Source organism: Barbus barbus (assembly GCF_936440315.1).
Source record: "Barbus barbus genome assembly, chromosome: 14".
NCBI lineage: Eukaryota > Metazoa > Chordata > Actinopteri > Cypriniformes > Cyprinidae > Barbus > Barbus barbus.
Genome location: NC_136742.1, coordinates 27,985,892 through 28,010,216, shown reverse-complemented (window position 1 = coordinate 28,010,216; position 24,325 = coordinate 27,985,892). Strand labels below are relative to the sequence as shown.

General features: G+C 37.1%; 1 protein-coding gene across 1 annotated transcript; it reads right to left on the bottom strand.

The window, feature by feature from the left end:
• Positions 1-4,641: 4,641 nt before the first annotated feature.
• Positions 4,642-9,679, bottom strand: LOC306879899 (bone morphogenetic protein 2-like). Its single transcript, XM_079433133.1, has 3 exons — positions 9,231-9,679; positions 7,708-8,081; positions 4,642-5,876 (listed from the first exon to the last, which is right to left on the bottom strand). The coding sequence occupies exons 2-3, from the start codon at positions 8,066-8,068 to the stop codon at positions 5,002-5,004; spliced, it is 1,236 nt and encodes a 411-aa protein (XP_079289259.1). The 5' UTR covers positions 8,069-8,081; positions 9,231-9,679; the 3' UTR covers positions 4,642-5,001.
• Between the last annotated feature and the right edge of the window lie 14,646 nt (positions 9,680-24,325).

The window sequence follows — 24,325 nt, the reverse complement described above, 5'->3', positions numbered from 1 at the left end:
AATTAGACCCATCATTTCTGGGTTTGTCGGTCACTCTGGAAAAGTCATTTCTGTGTGTTTCTTTCCTCTTTTCAGCAACATGTGGATGTGTGGCTTTTTGATGTGTTTTGAGCTGCTCCACAGCCGCTCCGTTTCCAAGTGTGCTGGACGTCCGTTTCCAAGTGTACGGACGCTTCACAGAAAGGCGTAGTGAACCTCCTCTCAAATTAGCGTGCCGCTGTGGGATAACAAAGGCCTTCCGATCTGCCGCAGACCCTGTCCGAACTTCAGCGTCCCTCTGGCACGCAGCCAGCAGTTATATTCCAGCTTGGTCAGGTTCCCCTCATCAAAGGTACACGCTGCATAGTTTCCAAACGCCGACCGCCAGAAATCTGGAAATCGGATTCTGATGCTGCATTAATCTGGTCAGAGGAACTACAGATACTTTCAGTGTGGTTTGCACTCAGTGAGACTGTATTACTGTTCCTTGCCAAACTGAATCCCTCCCAACCAATGCCCAGACCGATGCTTGCAAAGCCATATGGTTGTATTTCCCGACCTTTTTCGATGCTTTAAAAAGAAAATTGGCAGAACGGACTGTTCTATTCGCTAAGGTGCATCTTTACTCAACATGTCATTGTAAAGTTAAACTGAAACAGTCTGAGTTCATACTGCAATTTTTAAAGGCAGATTTTCATTTTAGACATCAATGAGCAGTTAAAAACACTGGAGCACAACTATAGTAGTTTCCGTGTAGTTTCTGTAAAACAACTTCATTGCGATTGGCAACCATCCAATGACCAAGGTCATTTCTGCTGTACAGTAAATTTTGAACTATGCAATTTAAAATTCAAATTCAAATTTTTATATTTAAAGCTGCAGTCCGTAATTTTTTTTGGTTAAAAATGATTGGAAATCAGTATTTGGGAAAGTACATAATCAGCCAGTGTTCAAAACTATCGCCTTACTTTAGGCCGATTCACAACGGTTAGCTTATAATAATGTTTTCTAATTTGAGTGATATGGGTAGGTTTTTACGTCATTACGTCACATCTGTTAACATAAAGACGTTTTCCCGGCTAGTAGGCTATCGCATGTGAGGATCCTGCAGGTGGCGGATCATTTGTAGCCTTTTCTCACAGCAGCTAGAATAATTAAACTTATCATTTTGATGGCGGATTGTGATCCAGCAAGGATTATGTGATTATGAAACCCATGTGAATGATATTAAATTATATTCCAGTTTTAAATGTGCTTCTGATTACAGATAGCCTGCGATTACACAAGATTTGTATTTTCAAGAAAACCAGTTGGAAGGGAGCATAGGTTGCTTTTTGGGTTAAAAGAATTTCTTAATATGAAATTTGAATGGTATGACAATTAGATATTAAATTGTACAGAAATTGAAATCTATACACTAATACACACTATACTCATAGTCACGCAATGCTGATGTTGTTAACATTAATCATTTGAAAACAAAGTATAACAATGATAATACTTTGCACAGTTAAATGTGATATGAGCTACCTGATCTTTAGATTTAATCAGCATTGATAGCGCGATTTATTGTAATGTTTTTTTCCTCAGTTGGGCAGAACAAACGTGGCAGACTTGTTACTTACTTGTTCAGATGACAATAGAAGGTGAAAATTCTTATTTGGGTCATATATTCCAAGACATAGGCTAGAATCTGTGATTGCGAAGTACAGTAAACATCCACACCAGTGTGACTGACAGCTACACATTCACCTCAAAACATTAGATTCAACACCGGATCACAACCCCACGCACGGAAGATAATTCCGCAAGAAACTGCAATTCCAGGTTTTCAAACAGAGATGGCGACAAAGTTACGGACTGCAGTTTTAAATTATATTTAAAAAATAATTCAAGCATTATTAAAAATGCTATATAAATTGTTGCATACGTGTTATTTTTTAAAATACATTATTTAGCTATCATTTTATATACTAACATTTATAGTAACTAGTATAGTAAGTTTTGAACTTTGTAGCTTTAAAAAAAATATGCATGCAACAATTACTAAAAAATAACAGTAAACGTTATTAAAAGTAACATGAATTGTTCCATGCATTATATTTTTTACATAAAAAATATATATATATTCTTATATCTTATATCTTTTTTATATAAGATATATTCTTATATCTTGCTTCTCACATTTTTCTGTGAAAGCAAAAATTTAATATTTTAATTGTACTATATATATATATATATATATATATATATATATATATATATATATATATATATACAGTTTTTTTTTTTTTTTTATTATTATTTTAGTAAAATGTGACCCTGGACCACAAAATCAGTCATAAGGGTAATTTTTTTGAAATTGAGATTCATACATCATCTGAAAGCTGAATAAATAATCTTTGATCTGTGGATTGTAAGAATAGGACAATATTTGGCTGAGATACAACTATTTTAAAAACTGGAAGCTGAGGGTGCAAAAAAAATTTTTTTGAGAAAATTGCCTTTAAAGTTGTCCAAATAAAGTCCTTAGCAATGCATATTACTAATCAAAAATTAAGTTTTGATATATTTATGGTAGGAAATTTACAAAAAATCTTCATGGAACATGATCTTTACTTAATATCCTTATGATTTTTGGCATAAAAGAAAAATCATTGTTGTCTATTGCTACAAATATACTAGTGTGACTTAAGCCTGGTTTTGTGGTCCAGGGTCACAAATATATTAATATTTATTTGATTTTTATATTTGATCTCATCTATTAGATGAATAATAATAATAAAAAATTACTTAATAGCAGGATTGGCCCAGCTGAGGTACGTCCATGTGAGGCCATAGCATAGTATGCCACTGATGTAGTTGTTTGGCAAATGTAAGGAATTAAAAGTTTTATGGCTCTCTGGAGTGACCCTGACCCTGCACTAGTATTCCCCTGATCTCTTGGGTAGTGAGAAGTCAAAGGGTTGGACCTTGTAGGCTGACAGAACAGAACGGACGAGGGGAAATGCATGTTAAATGTGAAACATGGCTGGGGAGTTGTATTGCCATACAACTCAATTAAAGCTTTATGGACTCTTTAAAGACAAACCATTAAATCTAACACTCCCTGAGAATGTTTCCCTACTCTATGAGTGCTCGGGATGGAGGAAGTCAGCTTTTACCGTTGCATGAAATATAATTTTCATTAAAAGCATTCATTCTGGGTTTTTTAAAGGAAAACAGTTCCTTCTGGGGCTGAATATCTGGTGAATAGAAACCACAAAGGCTGTTGAGTTTTTCCATACCAGCGCTGTGGTTTGGTCTATACAATGACAAACTAACGTAGCAAGAAATAGAAAACTTTTGGGTAAACTTCAGATTGGAAAGAAATAGCCAAACACACATAATTATGCTGAAATCAAAGCTGCTCAGACCTCAGTGGGATCCATGGTCATTGTGATTTATTATTTAAAAACACTTTTCAATGTTTCTGATGTGAATCATGTCTAGAGTACCAGTGCAGTAGTTTCATAGAACTGCATCACAGAATGACACTTGATCGTGCATAATTACATCCGCGCTTCTGATGTGTTCCAGATTGATCCAATAGATGTCAATGGTAAACCTATTTAAAACTAAAATAATAACTTTCTGGATGGATATATTTTTGGACTCACTTCACCACAGTTGACAGCACCAAAAATTCCACTAATATGAGCATTCATACTTATAAAACAAAACTTAAAAATGTATTTTCTTTTATGTTTCTTTTGAGATCACACAGTGCCCTCCCAGAGTTTAGAAACACCCTAAACAAAATCGTTTTGGACCAAATCAGAATGCATTGTTTGGCATAAATGCATTTAAGCAACTTGATATTGTAATTGAAAGCCAGCAATGAGGATTTTCTATTCATTGGCATCATAATGGTATTTTATACACATTACAGCAGCTTCCTGCGATGCCTGATTACTGGATTAAACTCTGTATAGGTTTCTGAAGATTATCAGCTCAACACATTTTCATAGCTAACTGATCAATAGCTAATTTTAATTTAGTACACATGCAGCAAACCAAATAAAAACCAATTAGAGATGCTTAAATAGATGCATTTTCTCTGTAGTTAGTAGAATTTCTATCAAAATAAAGTGTTACTCATTTTTTTATAATATTAAAGATTGGTTTATAGATTGTGTTGTCCCTTATCAAGTGAAAGTCATCACAAAATGAGAAATAGTTATGCTGATATTGCCTTCAAAGCAGCACATGGTGTATGGCTCGCTGGTTTCTGGCATGTCTGGCACCCGCTTGATTCTTAAGGCCCATTCACATTAAGAACAATAACTCTAATGATAATTACATTAGCAACAACATCAATGCACAACGAAGTTCGGTATTCTATAAGCACATGCTGCAGTCAGGTAAAGTCTTATGTTTTTATTGTTTAGCAGTTGGAAGAAAATCATTCTGAAAGTGATATTATTTCAGCATCATTCTCATTAGTTTTGCTATGGACTTCCCTATTCCAAATAGAACTAGAATGATTAGTAAAACTTTATAGTTATAGTCTTTGGTGTGAACAGGCCTTTACTCAATCAGACTATCACCGTTCTGCAGTATTGCATAAGTAACCACAGGGTCTATGCAAAAGCGTGTTTGTTATATCATGACATTTAAAGAGAACTTCATCATCCATGGTTTATTTTTTGGTCTCAAAGAATGTATTCCCAGGTGCACACTGAATGAAGATCATATATTTTTTCATGATAAATACACATCATTTACAAATAAAGTGGTTATGCAATAAATACATCATAAAAATCTGAGCATTATACTTCATGTGCAATTGCACTCATTTTGAAATGTACATGGGACAGGACAAAAACATCTTCAAAGCCACTGGAAAAAGCAAGCATTCTCATTAAAACATTTTTTTCAGTCAACATAAATATATTCATATATATTTCTTTTCTTCCTCCAAAATAGCTCTTTGAACGTTCTTTTCTATAAATAAAAGTCTTCATTGGGGAGATGTAGCTCTCATCGGCACCCGCAGCCCTCCACCACCATGTCCTGGTAGTTTTTAAGAATGACTTTCTCGTACTCGTCCAGGTACAGCAGCGAAATGGGACTTAGTTCCGTCGGGACGCAGCAAGCTCTGGGAATATTGGAATTGACCGAATTCACCAGCGTCTGGACGATGGCGTGATTGGTGGAGTTCAGGTGGTCCGACAGCGGGAAGGGACACTCGCCGTGGCAGTAAAAAGCATGGTAGCCTGGCGGTGCCACGATCCACTCGTTCCAGCCCACGTCGCTGAAGTCCACATAGAGAGCGTGCCGCCTGCAGTTTGTGCGCTGCTTCTGCTTCCTGCGCTGTTTCGGCCTTTGCTGCGCCTGCCGCTTCTCTCGGTTCGAATGCAGGACGGCGGAGCCCTGACCGTCGTGGCTGTAGGTCACCAGCAGGGGTCTGGCCTGCGCCCACGAGTCCTCGTCTGCGTGAAGGGAGCGACTGACCCTCATGTGCCTCCTCCGGTTCCTCTCGACCTCCATGGATCCTTTCGAATCCTCGGGATGGAGCACCTCCACCAGGAGCCCATGGTTGTGCTGGGATTCGCGGGCCCAGCGAGCCACGGCCGAACCCACGTCGAAGCTCTCCCAGCGCGTGTGAGAGTCCTGCACCAGACGAGTGTCGAGAAGTCTGGTAAGAGGCTCTTTGGAAGGGGCCGGTGCTGGCCTGAACACCTCGTAAATGTTAATTCGGTGGAAACCACTCGCACCGGAGTCACCGAGAACCTGGTCCCTGAAAATGCGCAGCTCTGCAGCCGCGATAAGCTCCTCGGCAGGAACGGAGGTAAGGTTGAAGAAAAACTGCTGCGTTGTTTTTCCTTTCAGGCTGGACAGTGCCTCAAAAGCCTCTGGAAGGGCAGAAGAAAGAGTGTGTTAGGATCATGTCAACAAATTGGGCAACGACAAAAGAATACTGTTGATTCTGAAGCACTTCAGGCTGAAACCTAACATTTTTGCTTTGACTCTAAATAGGATTTTCCACTCAGCATTTTCTTGTCTGGCCTGAGCGAGAGATTATACGGTAGAACCAGGTGTTAAAATGAAAGGCTAGCTGCGAGCGCGAGGCTGTTTGTGTGGTTGTAGAGTGACAACATTCCCTTGTTTCCAAGTCTTTATTGAATAAAGGTTGCAATCAGCGAAGGAACAGCTACTCCTACGACTCAATGCCCTAAAATAAAACGCTCTCAGACCAAAGAGCTTGCTTAATCTCTTTTGAAAAGAGACGTTTTGGAAATTCCATTCCCAATAATCCAACCTATCTGCTTCATAATCACAAAGAGCCTACAGAAGATAAGCACGCTTTATTTGATGTGGGAAAGCCCGGCTCTTTCTTTCCCTCGTTCTGTCTGTCTTTCTTCACCTTTTCCTTTTTCTCCCAGTCAATCCGTCTTGAGGGGGAGTGACTGCGAACATGTCGGGGCTTGACGAAAGCAGTTAGCCACAGTTATGAGTGTATTAACATTCCTAATTTCTGTTTGTACGTTATGCCAAAACAGCAAATCGTACAAGTCCTACATTCATGACAGCTACCTTGAAAACTGACTGCGTATCTCGGCTGAGAATCTCGACATCAAATCAAAGTTATTTCAGCAGCACATAACTGGACAGAACTTTAAAAACGATTACATAATATTACATCGAAAACCTTTTGAGGGATGTAATAAAAATCCAGTCAGGTCCTCAACCACAGAGTTCACCAAATTAAAACAATGAGAGAAGCCGGAGGCATAGGAGGTGCTCAATTACTACAGAGGGAACGAGAAAAGCCTCATTTGGAGTAAACAAGGAAGACATTTAATACAAATGCTTAAATTGTTTGTTTCAACATGAGCACACAAAAAGCATCCTTGTTTGCAGTGTGTCAGCTCAACCACTGGATGTCATCCATCCGAATCTGTGCCATTTTACAGGGCCGCCTAAACAGCCTGTAATGACTCTCGTATGGATCCCTCCCCCTCTCTTTACCACAGTACAGCGAGTTAGCTTGATTTTTCCTGTGTTGCCATGAAACTAAAGTGAAATGTTTCTAAATTGTGTGCTATAGTTTATGTTGACCTCTAAACAGACTCCACAAAGAAGACTTCATGAACAAGGCCAGTGACTTTCACAGGCTCAACTCTTCCAGAGCAAGAGAGGGCATGTTTCATGATTGTTTAAATCAGATAACACGCCTAAAAGAGACTTAATTGACATGCCACCTGATCACACTGGGGTTGATTTCATTATAAAAAAACAGATTCTGTTTCTAGAGAATTCAAATCTGACCATTCAACAAGGCCACCCACAATCCCTCGACTGGCTCTAGCAGTTAGGCTAGAATTACTCAGGCATGTGATAAAGAGTTGAGCAAAGCTAAACACGCACACAGTATCTGTACAAAAGGTGGTGCAGAAACAAGCCCCCCCTCCCACCTTGTCTAGAAAACTACTCTAAGTGCACTCAGACACTATCAATTATTTGCAGTAAAGTCACCGTTAGGATGCATGTTTTGCTTCCTTAATAATAGTGAGAGCTGTTTGTGGAATGTCAATAGTTTCCAAATGGTTGCGTCACACCATTCCATGGAATTTTAGAAAGTTCCGGGAATAAACAAACATTTAAACTGAAAATGTGAATTAAAAAAAATTTCATTTCAAATAAACCTGGAACAGCATATTCACAATCAAAATCAGGCCTCACCTTCGTGATGAAAGCTTCGTATTGTGTTTGCTCTGCTGGTCGCCCGTTCCACATGCTTTCCCATAGTGCTCCTCGGGCGGCGGATGTTCGTGTCGTCGTTTTCAGAGTGCATATAATACAAGTCCAGCATGTACTGAGGGACCACCGCCGATTTGCTCGGCGTGGGTCTTCGCTTCAGTCCGAACATGTTGAGCAGCCGTAGCTCGAACTCGTTGAGGAAGTTAATATCAGATCGCTCCGGCATGTGTCTCCCTGAATCACTGTATTTCCGTCGGTCGATCTCGGGAATGAGTCCAGCGGCACCTCCCAGCAACACCTGACCGAGCAACAGCACCGTGAGAGCACGGACCACGGCGACCATGATCAGTCAGTTCCTGCAAAGAGGAAATGCGAATTGACCATTTTATTCTTCTTAGAACCATTTTACTTGTTTAAAAAAAAAAAAAAACTATTTTACAGCATTATGTCATAGGATAAACTTTTTAGGTTCCAAAAATAACTTTTTATTCTCTTGTTTCTTTAGAGAACCATCTGCTTTAAAGAAGCCAGAAACCAATGTGCTGATCTGAAGAACCAGTGATGTAAAATCTCAAGAAACTTGAACAGTAAAAAGTTATTTTTACTGTTTTAAAGAAGTTATTTTATCCTTTAAAGAACTTTAAATATACAGTACATTTCTTGTAGCTACAGTCCCCCTGGAGCAATCAGGTGTTAAGTGCTTGCTCAGTGGCACAATGGGTCATAGATCACACCTAGATAGGTTCAAACCTCCAATCACTCTTAGAAGTTAAAGATTTGTTTGGTTTTTTTATGGGATACCTATTCCTTTAAGTCCTAAAACACTTGAATAGCAGCCCAGAGCTCCAGCCACTTATATGCATGGAAAAGATCCCTAGCCACATTCAACCTGTGGCTGCCTCAAACCACAGACATATCTAGATCTTTTGGAGATGTCTTTGAGGCGATGAACACACACGCACGCAAAAAGATTGAGAATAATATCCCTGCCGCAGGCTATAATAAGAGATTGATCTACAGTTAAAGCACAAGACTCCAAAGAGGATGTCAGACAAATGGGATGAAACAGGAAAGAGTGAATCAAAAGAAATCGAAAGAAGGGAGACATGAAGACAGCAGACATGGAGTCTGCAATTAAAGGGAGATAAGAGAGCAGTGTCTGGGTGGGGGTCTGCCTTTAGATCATGAAAGGAAAGTCTTCAAAAGGACTGAATGTGTAGAAAAAGACGTTTCGCTGAGGGAGGGGCAGAGTTGTGAGGCTACAGGTGGTAGATCTTACGCAAAAACAACTCAAGCAACAAAGACGACAAAGAGATCTGATGATAAGGAAGCAGAGAAGTGTTTTCTTTTCATTTACGCATACCTTCTGACCTTACAGACTACATGTATGCACCTCTATGAGGTGATACGCAATGCACTGATGTATAGAAATGTCAACGCTGGCTTTCAAAAACACTCGCACTGTTTGCAAAACTTAATATTAAAGAAGTAAGTTGTAGCGTTACCGAAGGAGGAAGCGCTGTGGCCGGTCTGCGTTCCCGTCGTCTCTTAAATTCCTCATGAATTCGTGTTTTAATCCACAAGCGATTTTTTTTTTATCCCAAGACAGAGAGTGGCCGCAACTCAGGTCGCCTCTTCTTGTTCATACTTGAGCAACACTTCAAACTAGACTGTACTAAACTCTAATGAAGTGCGCAAACGCTTAGGTCAAAGAAAGCAGCAATTCCAAGAGTGACAGCTCGAGTTCGCAAAGTCCTGGATCTGTCATTTTTCGCCTAAAAATTTCTGATCAGCAGCAGTTTTGGGAGACTCATCTCTGCGTGCAGCACGCGTCGCGTCTGTGCCATTGATTGGAGCGCTTCGCTCCGCGAGCGCGAGTCTTTTTGTTGTCTGGTGATGTCACAATGACTGTCATCATTCAGGTCCATTGAAACGCGCAGCGTGCTCTCCATTCAAACGTTTGAACATGCCCACAGTTGCCTGTTGATTGATCGAATTTGTCTTTGCGCATATTTTATGCATTCTACACTGTAAACATGTTGGTAATTTCAACTGGAAATGAATGTAAATATGGCTCAGTAAACACGAAGTTACCTTACTACGGTAAAAAGTAATATTACATTTTGAAATGGGGATTTTCAAACTTTATGATGCCAAATTCTCCCAAATATGATGGTCCCGTAACTATAAATAGTATACTGTCACGTATAAAGAGCCATTTATAATGTACACATATTGGAAAATAGAAAAGTGATGTAGAATTTTTTTTTAAATATTTTGTCATTGCAAAATATTGGCTGTAAATTATTTATTTTCTTTCATATTGACAATGAATATTCTTTTAGATGCATAAACCTGAAGGGGAGGGGGGAGGGGGGGGGGGGGGGGGGTCAATTCATTAATACTTATTTCTTACTTCACTTCTCAACACAACAGCTTTGCAGAAAATATTGCCTGAGGATAGAAAAATACAAGAGCACCCCTTTACGGTCCCCTGGGAGTCCCCGGTCCCCAGATTTAAAACCCCTGTGTTATAAGAAAAGAATGTATGTTTATCTTTTACAGACATTTTTCATCTATCAAACTTTATGATGCCAAAAAAACTCCCAAATATGATGATTCCCAATGATGTAATAAAAACACATGTATATCCGCATGTATAAAAAATAATATACATGGTACATACATAGTAAATGTGATGTAAAAAAGAAATTATAATAATTTACTTTTGTTCAAAACCACAAGAATGTATTAAAATATTGTCTTATTAACACATTGACAGTGTTTTGAGAAATATATTTACTCACTATTAAAGTAGATCTAAACATTTTGAATTAAATTTTATTTAAAAAAATATTTATTTCTATTTGACTTATCTATATATTTCTGTCACACTATTTTATTTATTATTTAATTGATTTGTTTGTTTGTTTTTAAAGCAGCTTTATAAAAAATATTACCTAAGGCAACAGAAAAATACAAGATAGCACCCTTTATGGCCCCTTGGCCCCCAGTTTTAAACCCCCTGGGTTAATAGAAAATATGTGTGATTGTACTGTAAAATAGTGTAAAAATATACATTATATTTTACTACTTTATTTTAATTTTATATATTATACTATATAAATTATATATACATCTATCCAAAACAAAACTTGCATCACAAATAGTTCACACTATCGAGGTGTGAATCACAGTTAGATCCCAAGCAGACAAGGCTCTGGTGAAGCGTTTCTTCGCTATTTGAATAACAATTATCTGTGTGGATCGACTGCTGAGGTGTCTATTACTCAACAGTGTGCTTGTTTTGCATAAATAAGTTCTACTTTTTCTCTTGAATCCACAGGTAACATATATTATAATAAGGCTAATGCCTTTTGAAGCATGACATGATATTAACCCATACTGAGAAGATGATACCTTTGGCCATTCGCGAAGAAGCTAAAGCCCTGGTTATCATTGACCAAGATGAGTTAATGGCTGGTTTAAATCTTGTTTTACGACTGGATTATGCTCATTAGCAAGCGTTTGCAAATCCATTGCCCTTTGCTCTCTCAGACCAGGGGGTTTAAAAGTGACCTCCTCTCCTGAATCCAGATTCAGAACAAGTAAACAGAGAGAGAAGCAGCCTTTAAAATCATTTTAATAAAATAGATGTTTTTAATCTATTTTATTTATGCAATGTTTATGGGCTATAAAATATTGTTTTGTGCTCCACAGAGGCAAACAGGCTGGGGATAAATGTGCTGTGGATGTCAGATGTCACGGACATCAGACTGAAACCATTACTATTAGACAAATCCATGGACGTCTGATTAGTCAACAGCACGTATGTAGAAGGAATCCGCATATGAAAACCCCTCACTGGTTACAAGTACTCATTTCAATTATGTGTTGATGGCAAGTTTGTTTTGACAAAAGCAGCTGGGCCATTGAGATGGGAGAGACAGCAGTAGATTGAACCCCATTGAGATCAAAAGATATCTTTGTGTGCTTCCAAGACAATAACATCTTATGAGGGATAATCCCTGGATCATCCATTTAGCAATTAAAATGCACTGATGCATTCCATTCCTCGGGTGATACTGGTCTCTACCAGTCCCGGCCAGTAAAAGTGAGCTGGGTGCACAAATCAGATGATCATTTAAACGATTGCAGATAGCTTTCGGGAGTGCTAGTTTAATAAGGAATATGTAGCCTGTTAAAGTTGCAATAAAAAAACATTTACGTGTTTTTATTCCCATTTGCCGCTCCCCTAACGTTCACCTTGTTGCCTAAACAGTAGGTCATGAACATAGTGCTCTAAGCTCCCCATTGGCCAAAGGTGCTTTAGATTCAGGGATAACACTTCACAATGCATGTTAAGCAGCCTTAATTACTCAAAACAAGAGGACCGCAGAGAGTGAAAAGAATGTTTATCTTTGCCTTATTGTCTACCGGTGTGGGCTGAACCCAGGCGAGGAGATTGTGTCCACAAGATCTGCTGGTGTGGAGGGAGGTGTTTGTGTGTTTCAATTTTACCCTAATGCCCCATTAAAAAACCTAAAGTCATTATCTAATGAATTGATGGTTGATCTAATTATTCTCTGATTGGATGAAATGTTATCTTTTAAATTGCATCTCATTATTTGCTCAAAGTTATCTGTTTGGATCCCCAAATGGCTGCAGCCTGTGGGTAAAAATTCCGTTCCGATGCTCGCTTTACTGGGAATAACGTCACTCATTTAAATGGCAAATGAAGAATTGACCTGTATGAAATATTGTGCTTATGCTTTCAGGGGCTTTGCAGAATCTTTGATCCGTGGCTGGGAAGAGCAGCGACCTCTGACTTTTCCTGCATCAAACTTTAAAGATCATTTCTATGTTTGGAGCTGCGTGCTGGAAGTTGTTGCATTTGTCTGGTAAGTCAAATCTGAAGTTTATTGATGCACATATTGATGTTTATTTTTTTGACTAATGGGAGATTGGCAAGCAATGCTTGGATTTTTCTTATTTGTATTTGTTTCTGAAACAATGCTGATTATGGCTGTATTTATTTGTTTAAAAATACAGTAAAATAATAATATTGTGAAATATTATTAGAATTTTAAATAACTGTTTTCTATTGTAATATATTTTAAAATGTAATTTATTCCTGTCATGCGAAGCTGAATTTTCAGCATCATTACTCCAGTCTTCAGTGTCACATGATCCTTCAGAAATCATTTTAACATGCTGATTTGCTTCACAAGAAGCATTCATTGTCATTATCAAAGTCAAAAACAGCTGTGCTGCTTCATATTTTTGGAAAAACATTATTTTTTTGATTAAGTAAATGCAGCCTTGATGAGCATAAGAGACACAGACATAAAAATCTGAATTATTCCAAAGTTTTGGCCACCAGTGTATGGATATAAATATATTTAATTAGATATATTTATTTGAACAGATGTATTTAATTGATTGATTGTTACTTTTTAAGCCACTATCACCAAATGGAATTGGAAATATATATATATATATATATATTTCCAAATAGCTTTCCTTAACACACTTTGTCTTCCATTGGTCGGAAAACTGATAGCCCCGCCCCAAACTCACACAATTGGTTAAGTAAAACAAAGCAATCGTGCCAAATAGCCACAGTTTTTGAGGTAATCAGACTATAAACATTATATTTGTCTGCTCAAGCTAGAAGTATTTTAACATAAAAATACACACATCAACTCTCCAATGGGTTTATTTAGCAATATAAATAAACTGGGAAAAAAACTGGTTTTACTTTGAAGGAAATTCTCTTAGAAATTATTAGTGAATTTCACAAATAATTATAAAAAAAATGGCAAGTTGGATCAAAAAAGAAATTTGCACGCTGAAATACCAAAAAAAAAAAAAAAATCTTGTAAAACATACTCCTGTAATCTTTGATTTATTTGCAACTTTGAAAAATCGTTTTGTACAGTGTATGGATGGGGAACGTTCAGCTCTTAAGACTTTTTATTTACTGCCTGTTGGTCACTTTCATTCTGACCTTAAATAAATCCCAGGCAATTTAAGCCTGGCAACCTTGAACTCAGAACAACATTCAAAGAATTTCGGTTTCCTAACCATCACAGCTATTTCAATATGCACAAAGCTGCCTGCAGAACGAAATCTGAGAATTCCGCCCACAAATCCTCTTGACTCCATCCCAAACCTCCGTGAGTGTAGAACATGGGGTTTTGTCAGTCATCTGTCTGCATGGATGAATCAAGCAGCATGTTATTGAGCGCTCCGGCTAACCGATGAAGAGCAGCCATCATTAAGGAGCATCAAAGTGCCAGAGCGTCTCTCTTCTGTCCTCCATCAGAGCTGAGTGGAGCTTCTGTCATCACCTACATTCCATGGGTCTGTCTGGGAAAAGGCATGGAGATGACTCTGCAGATTGAGCCCCTTACATTGTGCTAACAGTTGTTTGGCAGAATGCTACACTACACATTCCACTGGTCATCGGACGAGCTTGTCTTTGGTTCTCTTAAAATCTAACCTGGACCACCGCCATGAGTCTTAATGATGGTTAGGACATCACTGGTCATTTCAAGCAAACAAAAAATGTGCCATTGTTGTTGTCATCCTGTATCCCTTCACGCTTAAAGTCATAGTCTTTTTGTGAATACATACATGAAAATAGTGAATGAAAATAAATGCTTGCATGGCCTATATCAAAAATATATTAAATACTGTACTACTGTGAAATATGTGACCCTGGACCACAAAACCAGTCATAAGGGTAATTTCTTTTAACTGATACTAAATAAGCTTTCCATTGATGTATGGTCTGTTGGGATAGGACAATATTTGGCTGAGATACAACTATTTGAAAATCTGGAATCTGAGGGTGCAAAAAAAAAAAATCTAAATATTGAGAAAATTGCCTTTAAAGTTGTCCAAATGAAGTTCTTAGCAATGCATATTACTAATTGAAATTTAAGTTTTGATATATTTATAGTAGGAAATTTACAAAATATCTTCATGGAACATGATCTTTACTTAATATCCTAATTAATAGGGGAATAGGGGAAGTCGTGGCCTAATGGTTAGAGAGTCGGACTCGTAATCCAAAGGTCGTGGGTTCGAGTCTTGGGCCAGCAGGGATTGTAGGTGGGGGGAGTGAATGTCCAGCGCTCTCCCCACCCTCAATACCACGACTGCCACTGCTCTGGGTGTGTGTTTGCGGTGTGTGTGTGTGTGTGTGTGTTCACTGCTGTGTGTGCACTTTGGATGTGTTAAATGCAGAGCACAAATTCTGAGTATGGGTCACCATACTTGGCTGTATGGCACAATTATTATTATTTTTTTTTAAATGTCATTTATATATTTCATAATGATATTTTCCCCCATTTAAATTCTTATTATCCAATGAAAGGTTAGATTTTTGTGAATTTTTTAAATAAAAGATCAAAAGGATTAACAATGCAGATTAATTATCACAGCCTTCTTTGATCATATTTACCAAGGGTGCCAATAATTCTGACCACCACTGTATGTATATGTATATATATATATATATATATATATATATATATATATATATATATATATATATATACACACACACACACACACCAATGACTGTTTCATAATATTGTTCTAGAATACAAATATATATAGTTTGCTTTTCAGGCTGAAGTTCTCTGAGTTTTATATACACTCTCTGTACGTTAAGAGTTAAATTTATAGATTTATTGGACTATATAGCGCTATATTTAGCACTGGAAATCCTTCTAGGACAAGACAGCAATTATAGAAATATTAAAATGGATAGTAACGGTCTGTCTAAGATTTAAAGACAGACTGTAGTAAAGTTCAAGCAAATTATTAAACAAGTGCAGGTTTGATAGGCTTTCATCACAGTTTTACTCGCTTCCAAGAAAATGTATCATCTCTAAATGTTTTATAGAGAAGGCAGTTTCATAATGTTGGAGTAAAAGGAGTTTTGTTCTCTTTGAAACTTTTAAAGGAATAGGAATGAAATTTTGTCATTACCTTCATATATTTCTAAACCTAAATGTTATTTATTTTCAGGAGCACAAAACTAGAATTTTTTGACAAATCTTCATGCAGCCATTTCCATGCGTCACTTCATAGTGACCACATCTGTCAAGGCCAAAAAAAGCACCATAAAAGTAATAAAATTGGTCCATATGACTCACGTGATACATCTCAAGTCTTTTGAAGTCATGTGGTAGTTTTGTGTGAGCAGTAGACCATAAGTTAAGTCATTTTTAATTAAAAGCTTCCTTCCTGTCATTGCTTTCAAATATAGTGCCTATATGATTCAGGTTGGACATTGATACATTTGGTCATCTGTGTTTCGTAAGCAAACATCACTATAGAAACCCGTTTCCGCCAATAAAAAAAACCAAAACAAGGTAATTGTGACTTTTTATCTTGCATTTCTGATTTTTTTTGGCAATTCCAAGTTCTAGTCAGAATTGCAAAAAACTAACTACCAATTGCAAGTTATACGGGTTTGTCTCACAATTCTGACTTTTTCTCGCAATTCTGACTTCTTTTCTCAGAATTGTGAGATATAAACTTGCAATAGCTAGATCAATTCTAAGGATAAAATGATTATTTTCTTACAGTTGCAAGTTTATATCTCACAATTCTGACTTTATGACTCGCAATTGCTATAAAGTCTGAATTGCGAGATATAGGCTAAACCCAAAATTCTGAGCAAAAATCAGAACTGCGAGTTTAGCCTATCACGCAATTCTGAGAAAAATATTCGCAATTACCTTGTTTTATTTTTTATTCAGTGGCGGAAACAGGCTTCCATATACATTGTTGATGTCAAACCTGACAAAATGGCATTTTCAGTGAATAACGTCAGCTTCAGTCTATAATATGAATTCAGAAGACTTGCAATGTAGCGCACAGGTTGTATGGAGTTTTTATGGAGTTTTTTTTTGCCCGTTTTGGAGGTTTATCAACATGATCATATTGAACTGTAATTGAAAGTAAAGAACTGTGGGGCTAGAACAACATGGCAGAGAGTAAATAATTATATTTTTTTACCATATAAATGAATATGAATAAATAAATAATTAAAATTTTCGGTGATCTATTCCAAGATCTTTAGCGAGTGCCACTACTGCCTAAACTTGAGTAGATCTGAAGAGTTGAGATGAGAGATGTAACACACTCGGGGTTCAGAGAGAGACTGGTAAATACAGGGATCTGCCCTTTGAATCAAACTGGTCTCGTAAAGACACCACATGTCACTGAATTATACGTTCGCATGATTAGAAGCTTGGGCTGCATAAACATCCCGTGTCAAGATTTACATTTCTCCGCTTAAGCACATGCAGCTGTTTATAGACTCCTCCGCAGGCATAAGAATCTCTGGCTATACATAGCAGCAGAAACCTTTAAAAAAAAACATCCAGAGGGGGCTCATTTAGATTAATGGATGCAGTGGCAAATTAAATGTCAATTACGGAAAACGCGGCTACCGATCGGCTAAGCTATGTCATAGTGGCAGTTGAAAGCAAACGCGACTGAGTCTGCGCAGTAGCAGATGTGGCTGCACCGTTCCACAACACGTCCTTTGGAGTTCCTCAGGAAAGGCCAAGTGTTCTGTTTTTCCCCCACAAATATAATTTTCTGCTTACGGTTAGACGTGACCTCGAAATTGGCAGCCTACTTCGTACCTATTCCACATATATCATCTGACAAGTAGAGAAAACAAGACATTAATCTTTCCTCTCGACTTTGACAAAGTCTTCAACAGACACTTGAGCTCGACTGACTGACACCACGTCTGCACTGAGGGATATTTGGAGGCATCTGATGGTGGGTTGTGTCTCCTGGCCTGCAGGTTTACACTTGAGAGGCAACCTTAAGTGCACATACCAAAGATAGACAAACCTAAACACTGCATTTGGGTACACGTCAAACAAAATGGGGAGAGTTCATGTGAGAGGCTTGTGTTATTTCACGGAAAGATACACAATTTACATTGAATCTTTACAAGTAGGTCCCATACCTCAGATGGACTTGTTAAAGGCATGATTGTCAAGTATTTCCGAGTTTAGAAGGCTTCGTTTTGTCCAAATCTATTTCTGCCCTTCCGCTCACCCCTGATGGTACAAAAACATGTCAACGCTTTTAGACTAAAGAAACACAAAAATCAAGCGAGTAGCACTCTAAGCTGAGATCTTAAAGGGATAGTTCACCCAAAAATACACTTCTGTCATTATTTACTCACCCCTTTTGTTTCTTTCTTTCTTCAGGATGCCCAAGCTGCTCTTTTCAAACCAGGTGAATGGTGACTACAGTTTTCAAGCACTTTTCAAGGCAAGTTTTTCTGTAAATATACACAAATAGCCAAGTATGGAAACTTTTTTTGTGCAATTCTGAGTTTATATCCCACAATTTGGACTTCTTTTCTTGCAATTCTGACTTTTTCTGAATTCTAAGTTCACATTCCGCAATTCTGTTTTTGTTTTTTGCTTCCGCCATGAAGAAAGTTAATTGTGGCAATCTCACAATTTTGACTTTTTATTACAATTGCGAATTTCTGTCTCACAATTCAGACTTTTCTTCTCAGGGTGCGAGTTTGTCTCATTATTTTGCATTTATAATTCAATTCTGCACTAATGCAATTCTGAGTTTATATCTTGCAGTTGAGAAAAAAATCTAATTGTTAGATATAACTTTTCACAACTTTATATATAACTAAGGTTACAATTACCTTTTTTTTTAATCTCGTGGCAGTAACAAGCTTCTGTGTGTTAGTCATATTGAGTCAAGTCAGTTTTATTTATATAGCTCTTTACACAATGTACATTGTTTCAGAGTATAGCTTTACAAAATATACTGCCACAAAGTAATTATTTAGCAATTCCAAGTACAGTTTCATATCATAGTTAAAGTCATTCTGTCATATTTTTATGATGCTTTTTTGTCTATTGTAGAGCTTGGCAGTCCCTAATAATCACCCGCTTTCATTATGTGGAAGAAAACAGACTAGACAGGCTACTTCTTTGGGGTCAAACAGGGTTTTTTTAAACTAAATTTCTGCATGAGCTATCCCTTTAAAACTAGTGTCTCTGTACGTTAGAGCATGCCAAGTATTTGAAGAAAGGTTAAAAAACAGAGGGTCCAGTAAGGTGCAGACGGCAGACGTTTTTCTTTCGTAAAATCAGCAACAACTTCTTTATTTATCTTTCTAAAACACGGCCGGAGACATGTGCGATATAATGGCTGAACGTTCACCGAATCTCCTATGAATCTGTCACTTTGAGCTCTGTGCAGTATGGAGAGGAGTTGGAAGTGCTCAGAAGGGAGGTAAAGAGCAGACACGTCTTGGCATCCACACAGCAACATTAAAAGTGTGTGGTTTCACAATAATAATAATCTTGAGAGCAGCTGTGTAAACATTTAACTGAGCACGCCTCTTGTGGCACGGTACGGGATCCTCATGTTCAACTGTGTATTTTGCTAGATGCGATTGTGCACTTATCAACACTTATCTAAATGCCTGCGCTTCATAGCTGATATTGACATAACCCTGGACCGTGATGTTTTCATAGCGACCGGCTGTAGGAATTTAACAGTTTCATATAATCTGCTTTATGAAAAAGTGTCCATACTTTCAATAGTTGCATTCGCAGTAAAGAATGGGACTTGAGACATAGGTCTTGAAAACTTTGGCTTTTAATAATAGACCAAAATCCAGCATACTATTTAGAAGTCTATTATTGTTGAACTATTAATAGTTCACGCAAAAATAAATGTTTTCTCAAGCCATACATTTTTTTAAAGAAAGGAATTATAACTTTAATAGGATCAAAGGTGACAGTAAAGACATTTCTAATGTTACAAAATATTCATATTTAAAATGAATGCTGTTTTTTTCACAGACATATTAATTAGCACAACTGGTTTTGGCATTAATAACAATAAGAAATGTTTCTTGAGCAGAAAATCAACATACACAGAAAGAAAAATCAAAAGTTGAGAAAACTTAAAAGTTTAAGGCAACCAGCTTCAGCAGATTTTTGAGTTTTATCAACTTGTTTTTGTTGGAGATTTTTGAGTTTTATCAACTTTCTGTTGTATAACTGAAAACAGCAAGTTGAGAAAACTCTAAAATCTGCTGAAGCCGGTTGCCTTAGAGCTTTAACTTTTGATTTTTTACAAGTGTATCAGAATTATTTCTGAGGGATCATGTGACACTGAAGACTGGAGTAATGATGCTGAAAATTCAGCTTTATATCACAGGAATAAATTGCATTACAGTATTTTTGATCAAATAATGCAGCCTTGGTGAGTATCAGTTTTTGTGTGTTTTGAAAAAACTTTTTTCATGGAAAAGAGAGTCCAGTACTTCTCACAGAAAAAGACAGTAAATGAAGACAGAATTCACATTAAGTAAGCAAGAATCAGTATGCAGCAAGTTTCCAGCCCTCTCGGGTCATGTGACTTAATTGCCTGTTTGCTCTATTTATCTCTGTGAAAACTGCTCTGGGTTCACAAAGTGTATGGAATAATCAGCTGGATCAAACACTGCCTTAAATTACAGCAGAGAATCAAATAGCGGCTGATGTCTATTCATCCTCATGGGTAAACAGTGTGCCTGTAATTCGCCTTTTCTCATTCCTTAACTATCTTCTCTCTCTCTCTCGTCACACACTCCATTACCGTGATGTGCCACTAACATTGTCGTAAACAAACCCCAGATGCTCAAGAACACACCTCTTTGATCCGGGTTCGAAGACCTCCCTGAATCTCCTGGTACCCCTTCCACCTGATGTTCAGAGACCACCTTTCAGAGGAAACAGGAAGAGGCTATGTTCAGTAAGTAACTTGCTTTGTACTGAATTCTGAGTAGCATAATAAGAAGGCTATTAAAAAATAGTTAGTGGAACAGTAGGCATGCAGCAACATTTCAGCTGCATACTACGTTGTTGTCACATGACCATGTCACTTTGAAATAAATACAATTTTGCATTTTTAATAAAATTTTAATGTCTAAAAACGCAGTCAAAATAGTCATTTAAATACTAAAATAATACTAAACTAAATAATACTTTATCTACTCAAATGACAAGTCAACCTACTAATATTCATTACACTGGACTTAGAAAGTCCATTTGAGTGCATTGCATTGTGGAATATAGTGTGCTTTAGTGTACACTTCATATTTTTGAAAATGTAGCTATGATCAAGTATTGCATGCACACAGAAAATATGCATACTATGTATGCATACTGTATACTGCAAAAGAAGTATGAGTAGTATGCTATTCTGAATATAGCCACACACTCCTGCTCATGTCTGTGGAAATGTTTCAACGTGTCCTGAAAATATAGCAATAAAAACTTTTATTGCCTTTTATTTACAGCTTAATGTTTGTGGATAGCATTTGTGGTATGCAATCGATTACAATATAAGAAAATAATTTTCAATGTCCCTCAGTGAACTTGTCCTGTATTTACAGTAATACACTTACTTCTGCATGTATATTAAGAATAGCCTACATAAGTACAAATTTTTTTTTAATTAATTGTAGTTTTGAGACAAGAATTCTTTACATTTTTAGTTGGATAAATGTCCAATTATGTATTTTCCCTATGTAAATAAACACTCTGTTCTGAATAAATACTAGTATACTGCTTACTGCAAACTATGCAACGTGTTTACAGATTTAGATATCTGGAGATTCATATATTGATGCTCACCCTATTTTTTAAAGTGACACATAACATTTATGACAATTTGTATTGTATATGGATTGCATGTATACTGCATATATGAGTAGTATGCTAGTATCCAAACATAGTCAGTGCTTTTTGGATTGCTACATCATATCCCTTCCTTGTATCCTTGACCAGATATCAAGTGTAAGTAACCAGGTTTATTGTTTCATCATGACATGGGTTGAAAGATTGTTTAAAACTCTGGACAGACAAGGTTGGGAAGTGATTCTGTTACACTGGTCTCAAGCCAACACATGTTATGGTTATACTTTAAAAACACTGTGATAGTCACATACTTGAAATGTTTATTCACAAGGCTGTTTTACTGTTTTTGTCTGTGGTATTTGTCAGAATGCTGCCCATGGACATTAAGTGGTAATAGCTTACAATATCCCTTAAAAGCTAAAACTAGAGGAACATTGTATTTATTTTATATCAAAAGATTGGGGTCTGTATTAAAGATTTAAAAAAAAAAATGTTTATTTAAAAGACGTCTCTAATGCCCACCAAAGCTGCATTTATTTGATCAAAAATACAGTAAAAACAATAATATTGTGAAATATTATTGCAATTTATAATAACTGTTTTCTATTTGAATATATTTTAAAATATAATTTATTTCTGTGATGCAAAGTTTAATTTTCAGCATCATTACTCCAGTCTTCAGTGTCACATGATCCTTCAGAAATCAATGTTCATTATCAATGCTGACAAACTTAATAGTTTTATGGAAATGTGATCCTTTTTAATTTTATTGATGAATAGAAAGGTTTAAAAAAAATAACATTATGAAAGTCTTTACTGACACTTGTTCTCAGTTAAGTTTCAGATTTGGTATTGGAAGAATTTGATGAGAAATGTTTGAGTTCATCTTGAGTTTTTGTAAAGTAGTTCAGTCCAATTTTGTAACTCTAGATGAGACACGTGAGAATATTCTGCTCTTTTTCTAATTTAAACAAAAATCCTGTCTAGGAGAAACAACAGTAAATGCAAATTTTCAAAGATGGAGTGCGTAATCTGCGCCTCATTTGTCTGCATTGTGCCAACACTATTAATCAAACAGAAATTCCATGAAGCATTACAGAGCGCACTCTAGCAGGACTTCATTCATGAAAATCTAAGTCTGGCTCAAAGTCAGAGTTCCCAACCTTAATTCAATATTCTGCATTGCAGGACTGCCTGTAGATCAGCTAACATGGATGTGAGCCATGCAGTGTTTTATGAAGACAGAAGAGAAACTCAATGAGAGGAGACAGAAGTCCTATTTAAAAGTAAATAAGACAGGTAATTAATTCTCAGATCGCACAGTTATCTTATATAAAGACCGTAATTCATCTTTGATTCATTTGGCCCCTGTTCCCGTCGCTGAGAACGAAGGCCCTCTTGCTTGGTTTGTGTATGGATCATTGAGAAAGACTGGGCCCCTTTGTCATTATGTCAAATTCTACCTAAGAACGAAACATTCTATTTTCCTAACCTGGTTAAGTAATCATATTACCTCAGGCTCCATAAAGTGGAACAAACAGTAGCATAGAAGTTCAGCTCCTTTTTTACGTGCCTTGAGTGACAGATTGGCTTTCATCAAAGGAGCCAGAATCGAACTTATGGAGTCATTTCGCTTTGCTAAGAATACTAAATTGATCGTCACATGCAGAACATCTGGTGAAAAGCAATTTCCACCCAAGTGTTTTAGTATTTCCTCATAATTAATTTCACATGTACATGACAAGAGCTACTGGCCTCCCAGAACAGGCTTACAAAAGCCAGCTTTGTTCCCCTCTGTCAAAAAGTACGCTGTGGTTCCTCGTTAAAACGCGTTTGTACTTTTGACGCTCGAATTGATGATGAAAGGTCCGCTCTGGAGAAGCAAGTCATATCTTTTGCTCCAGAAGCTGCAGAAAGCATGCTGTGTTGGCCACCACTCGTGATTTACACCTGGTATTCAGATGTGTTTTTGTTGATCTGATCACAAGTGCACAATTCTAAATACAGTAGAAAACGGAGTCTGAAAAATTTTGAGCTTGTCCACTTTCGAGGTAGTCCAAAATGCATTCAACCGGTGTGTAGTGCAGTGTAGACACTCATGTGATCAAATGTGTTTGAACAACCACTAAAGATCTCCACCTCACTGCCTGCTGACCTAATTCTTAAACATAAATGCACAAGCTTATTTAAAAATATTAGATCGAAAGATCAGAGAAAGCCCATGCATAAACCTGCCCATAGACCCTTAAGAAATCAGGAAAGTGGTGCAATATTGACAAAAAAGAGCAAGTAAAACACCAGGTGTAAATGGGAATGTGTCTCCGTCATCTAATTGTGATTTGATTAACCAAAATGCATCTTAATTCCAGTAAACAGGGCATTAAATTCAAAGGTAAGTGAGTGAACCTTTGACATTGTCATGGATCGTCTCTCCTGTGCAAAAATCACTCGAGTTCCAGATGTCGAAAATTAGACTTTATTGGTGGAAGAAACAAAGCTGAGATGCTTGAAGAACATCTCACTTGTAAATCACAATTTTATACAGTTTTTAACCAAAGATTGTATTGCGGGTGTTCTCCTCTTTTTCTCTCCCTGGAAACTCCTCAATATTCCCGCCACAGTTAGTGGTTGGCTGGTTTTCAATGGTGGCATGGCATCCTTCTAATCAGTTAAACTTTCAACAAAATATGCTTTAATTGGATTAAAGAATATACCTTCATGCAATTAGAGAAACTGGTGCTCATTTAACAACTGAGGGAAAGGTGAACTTGCAATGTTCTAGTTTGGCCAATCTTCAAACGCACATGAAAAAAACAACATATATATAATTTTTAATTGTGCCACAAAATGATCAGTGCACTCAGAGGCATATAGGCCTATTCAAGGCC

Excerpts from the sequence above, each read along its gene's own strand:
- LOC306879899 (XM_079433133.1), bottom strand. The coding sequence starts at position 8,068 with ATGGTCGCCGTGGTCCGTGCTCTCACGGTGCTGTTGCTCGGTCAGGTG. Across the intron at positions 5,877-7,707 it reads ACGAAGCTTTCATCACGAAG|AGGCTTTTGAGGCACTGTCC; the intron begins GTGAGGCCTGAT and ends CTGCCCTTCCAG.